At 37.0% G+C, this 5,000-nt stretch overlaps 1 protein-coding gene across 1 annotated transcript in view; it reads right to left on the bottom strand.

The window, feature by feature from the left end:
• The window catches only part of LOC310770706 (chordin-like), a gene marked incomplete at its 5' end in the record, with an annotated part of 37,726 nt that overhangs the window by 4,792 nt on the left and 27,934 nt on the right, over positions 1–5,000 (bottom strand). The window contains one exon of the mRNA XM_083663435.1: positions 4,757–4,860. Coding sequence (XP_083519561.1) covers positions 4,757–4,860 — 104 coding nt within the window. The remainder of the gene's footprint in view (positions 1–4,756; positions 4,861–5,000) is intronic.

Raw genomic sequence — 5,000 nt, 5'->3', positions numbered from 1 at the left:
ACAGCAGCCGATTTGTTTAGACCAGCTTTGTCACGTTGTCACGTCGTAGTATAGCGTTATATTTTACATGTGCGCTAAACTGCGACGCTATTTGTTTGCGGAAATATCAGACTGCTCTCTGCTCTAGAGCACAGAGAGCCCAGCTGCTGCTGCGCGCGGCCGCGCGCCCCCGGAGCTTGAGGCTCGTCCATGAGGTTACAGTACGACTCTCTCCTGCCCGCTCCCACCTGCCTGGGCTTGAGACAGTGCTTCCAACTCGGACTGATAATATAAACATCATCATTCGAGCTTATTCAGGTAAGATATTAATAAAGTAGTGACACATTCAGCGGGAAACTAACTATAATTAAGACATGTGCCAACTTTGACAACGTTTGGTTCAGTATTTTAAGAGCAAACTTCAATAAGAATAGGCTTGGAGTTCTGAGGAGCTGAAAGGGTACAGGGGGGGTAGGGGAGTAATTATCTTGAAATCCCATAGTCTTTGGGTCACCGTGACGTAACGACGTGTCAAATATCCCATTCATTTGAGAAAAGAAAAAAAAGCAGTCTTTGACCCTAAGAGGGCGCTTATGCCAGATATGCTGCTGAAAAATGATACAAATGGTAAAATGGCAACAGTTTGGTGTCAAATGTGGAAATTCTGACCAGAATTCTTCACACATCACCCCCAAAGTCATATATATTGGTTAAAAGCTGAAAAAAAGTGTTTTGGAGGTTAGTTCTCCTTTAAGAAACAAAGTGCGCCTCATGCAGCCCATTTCTTATCAGTACAAAATACAGTTGCTTTTTCTACAAAAAAGCTGAATAGTCTGAACATGCCCTGAGGCAGAACTGCTGAGAAAATGATTTGTGTGTCAACATCTCAAGGCTCTTGTATGAAATAAACAACTTCAGTGGAGATTTGTTTTTGCAAAGTAACATAGCCAGACGTGAGTGGATTTATGTAGCCTGACATCACCAGATCAATTGGCAAATGTGAGAATGAGTGTGGAAACTCAGTTCAATTTCAATTTCCAGACGGCATTATCAACAGGCACGGACCAAAATGCCTCTGGACGCAATACAACCAATCTGATTGAATCTGGGCTGTTTATGAAAACGACTCTCCTCGGGTAGAAATGTGTCTTGGAGAGGAGGACCAGACGCATCTGCCAGAGCCAATAAAACATGAGCTCACAGACTGGTCAGGTATGGAGGATTGATGTGTTTTGTAAAGATGTGTCTCTTTCTTCATGCTTCATGGTGATTGATGTATATATGGATTGATGTGTTTTGTAAATATGTGTCTCTTTCTTCATGCTTCATGGTGATTGATGTATATATGGATTGATGTGTTTTGTAAAGATGTGTCTCTTTCTTCATGCTTCATGGTGATTGATGTATATATGGATTGATGTGTTTTGTAAAGATTTGTCTCTTTCTTCATGCTTCATGGTGATTGATGTATATATGGATTGATGTGCTTTGTAAAGATGTGTCTCTTTCTTCATGCTTCATGGTGATTGATGTATATATGGATTGATGTGTTTTGTAAAGATTTGTCTCTTTCTTCATGCTTCATGGTGATTGATGTATATATGGATTGATGTGCTTTGTAAAGATGTGTCTCTTTCTTCATGCTTCATGGTGATTGATGTATATATGGATTGATGTGCTTTGTAAAGATTTGTCTCTTTCTTCATGCTTCATGGTGATTGATGTATATATGGATTGATGTGTTTTGTAAAGATTTGTCTCTTTCTTCATGCTTCATGGTGATTGATGTATATATGGATTGATGTGTTTTGTAAAGATGTGTCTCTTTCTTCATGCTTCATGGTGATTGATGTATATATGGATTGATGTGCTTTGTAAAGATGTGTCTCTTTCTTCATGCTTCATGGTGATTGATGTATATATGGATTGATGTGTTTTGTAAAGATGTGTCTCTTTCTTCATGCTTCATGGTGATTGATGTATATATGGATTGATGTGCTTTGTAAAGATGTGTCTCTTTCTTCATGCTTCATGGTGATTGATGTATATATGGATTGATGTGCTTTGTAAAGATTTGTCTCTTTCTTCATGCTTCATGGTGATTGATGTATATATGGATTGATGTGTTTTGTAAAGATTTGTCTCTTTCTTCCATGCTTCATGGTGATTGATGTATATATGGATTGATGTGTTTTTGTAAAGATGTCTCTCTTTCTTCATGCTTCATGGTGATTGATGTATATATGGATTGATGTGTTTTGTAAAGATGTGTCTCTTTCTTCATGCTTCATGGTGATTGATGTATATATGGATTGATGTGTTTTGTAAAGATGTGTCTCTTTCTTCATGCTTCATGGTGATTGATGTATATATGGATTGATGTGTTTTGTAAATATGTGTCTCTTTCTTCATGCTTCATGGTGATTGATGTATATATGGATTGATGTGTTTTGTAAAGATGTGTCTCTTCTTTCTTCATGCTTCATGGTGATTGATGTATATATGGATTGATGTGTTTTGTAAAGATTTGTCTCTTTCTTCATGCTTCATGGTGATTGATGTATATATGGATTGATGTGCTTTGTAAAGATGTGTCTCTTTCTTCATGCTTCATGGTGATTGATGTATATATGGATTGATGTGCTTTGTAAAGATGTGTCTCTTTCTTCATGCTTCATGGTGATTGATGTATATATGGATGATGTGTTTTGTAAAGATTTGTCTCTTTCTTCATGCTTCATGGTGATTGATGTATATATGGATTGATGTGCTTTGTAAAGATGTGTCTCTTTCTTCATGCTTCATGGTGATTGATGTATATATGGATTGATGTGTTTTGTAAAGATGTGTCTCTTTCTTCATGCTTCATGGTGATTGATGTATATATGGATTGATGTGCTTTGTAAAGATGTGTCTCTTTCTCATGCTTCATGGTGATTGATGTATATATGGATTGATGTGTTTTGTAAAGATTTGTCTCTTTCTTCATGCTTCATGGTGATTGATGTATATATGGATTGATGTGTTTTGTAAAGATGTGTCTCTTTCTTCATGCTTCATGGCGATTGATGTATATATGGATGATGTGTTTTGTAAAGATGTGTCTCTTTCTTCATGCTTCATGGTGATTGATGTATATATGGATTGATGTGTTTTGTAAAGATGTGTCTCTTTCTTCATGCTTCATGGTGATTGATGTATATATGGATTGATGTGCTTTGTAAAGATGTGTCTCTTTCTTCATGCTTCATGGTGATTGATGTATATATGGATTGATGTGCTTTGTAAAGATTTGTCTCTTTCTTCATGCTTCATGGGTGATTGATGTATATATGGATTGATGTGTTTTGTAAAGATGTGTCTCTTTCTTCATGCTTCATGGTGATTGATGTATATATGGATTGATGTGTTTGTAAAGATGTGTCTCTTTCTTCATGCTTCATGGTGATTGATGTATATATGGATTGATGTGTTTTGTAAAGATGTGTCTCTTTCTTCATGCTTCATGGTGATTGATGTATATATGGATTGATGTGTTTTGTAAAGATGTGTCTCTTTCTTCATGCTTCATGGTGATTGATGTATATATGGATTGATGTGTTTTGTAAAGATGTGTCTCTTTCTTCATGCTTCATGGTGATTGATGTATATATGGATTGATGTGCTTTGTAAAGATTTGTCTCTTTCTTCATGCTTCATGGTGATTGATGTATATATGGATTGATGTGTTTTGTAAAGATGTGTCTCTTTCTTCATGCTTCATGGTGATTGATGTATATATGGATTGATGTGTTTTGTAAAGATGTGTCTCTTTCTCTTCATGCTTCATGGTGATTGATGTATATATGGATTGATGTGTTTTGTAAAGATGTGTCTCTTTCTTCATGCTTCATGGTGATTGATGTATATATGGATTGATGTGTTTTGTGAAAGATGTGTCTCTTTCTTCATGCTTCATGGTGATTGATGTATATATGGATTGATGTGTTTTGTAAAGATGTGTCTCTTTCTTCATGCTTCATGGTGATTGATGTATATATGGATTGATGTGTTTTGTAAAGATGTGTCTCTTTCTTCATGCTTCATGGTGATTGATGTATATATGGATTGATGTGTTTTGTAAAGATGTGTCTCTTTCTTCATGCTTCATGGTGATTGATGTATATATGGATTGATGTGTTTTGTAAAGATGTGTCTCTTTCTTCATGCTTCATGGTGATTGATGTATATATGGATTGATGTGTTTTGTAAAGATGTGTCTCTTTCTTCATGCTTCATGGTGATTGATGTATATATGGATGATGTGCTTTGTAAAGATTTGTCTCTTTTTTCATGCTTCATGACAGAGATGCTCACAAGTCATTTTTTGCAAGTCCAAGTCAAGTCTCAAGTCCCTGGATGAGCGTTCTATCATCTGCTGCATGCCATCTGGTCTGCTTAGAACACTGCATAGCTAAAACTGGGGAATTTAAAACATGTACTGTATTATCCTTACTACTTATCTCTAATTAGTAGACATTTTCTTCATGTTAACGCACCAAAGAAATAAAAAAATAAAATAAAGAAAAAATAAAGATTGTTCACAAGTCCCAAACCTTCAAGTCCAAGTCAAGTCTCAAGTCTTTGAGGGCGAGTCTCAAGTCAAGTCTCAAGTCACTGTGTGTGTGACTTAAGTGCGACTCAAGTCCAAGTCTCAAGTCTTTGAGGGCGAGTCTCAAGTCAAGTCTCAAGTCCAAGTCCCCATCTCTGCTTCATGGTGATTGATGTATATATTGACCTTGCAGGTGCAGATGGCACACTTGATGTAGCCGAAGGGAGGAACGAAGGGATGCCAGGTGGTCCCCGGGGCGTGCATCTTCTGGTCTCCTTCAAAGTAACAGCCTGAGAGGACCAGAGGGACCACAAACTGTCAGCATGAGTTCAGAGTTAACGTCTCAATCTGCCAGCAGAAAAGACAATGCATGAAATACAGCAGAGAGGGATTTGGAGATTGGGAGGAGGGAGAACTGGCACTTACCTTC

Source organism: Poromitra crassiceps (assembly GCF_964638095.1).
Source record: "Poromitra crassiceps genome assembly, contig: HAP1_SCAFFOLD_180, whole genome shotgun sequence".
Lineage (NCBI taxonomy): Eukaryota > Metazoa > Chordata > Actinopteri > Beryciformes > Melamphaidae > Poromitra > Poromitra crassiceps.
The sequence above is the reverse complement of the archived record's forward strand: the minus strand, read 5'-3'. Positions and strand labels throughout refer to the sequence as shown.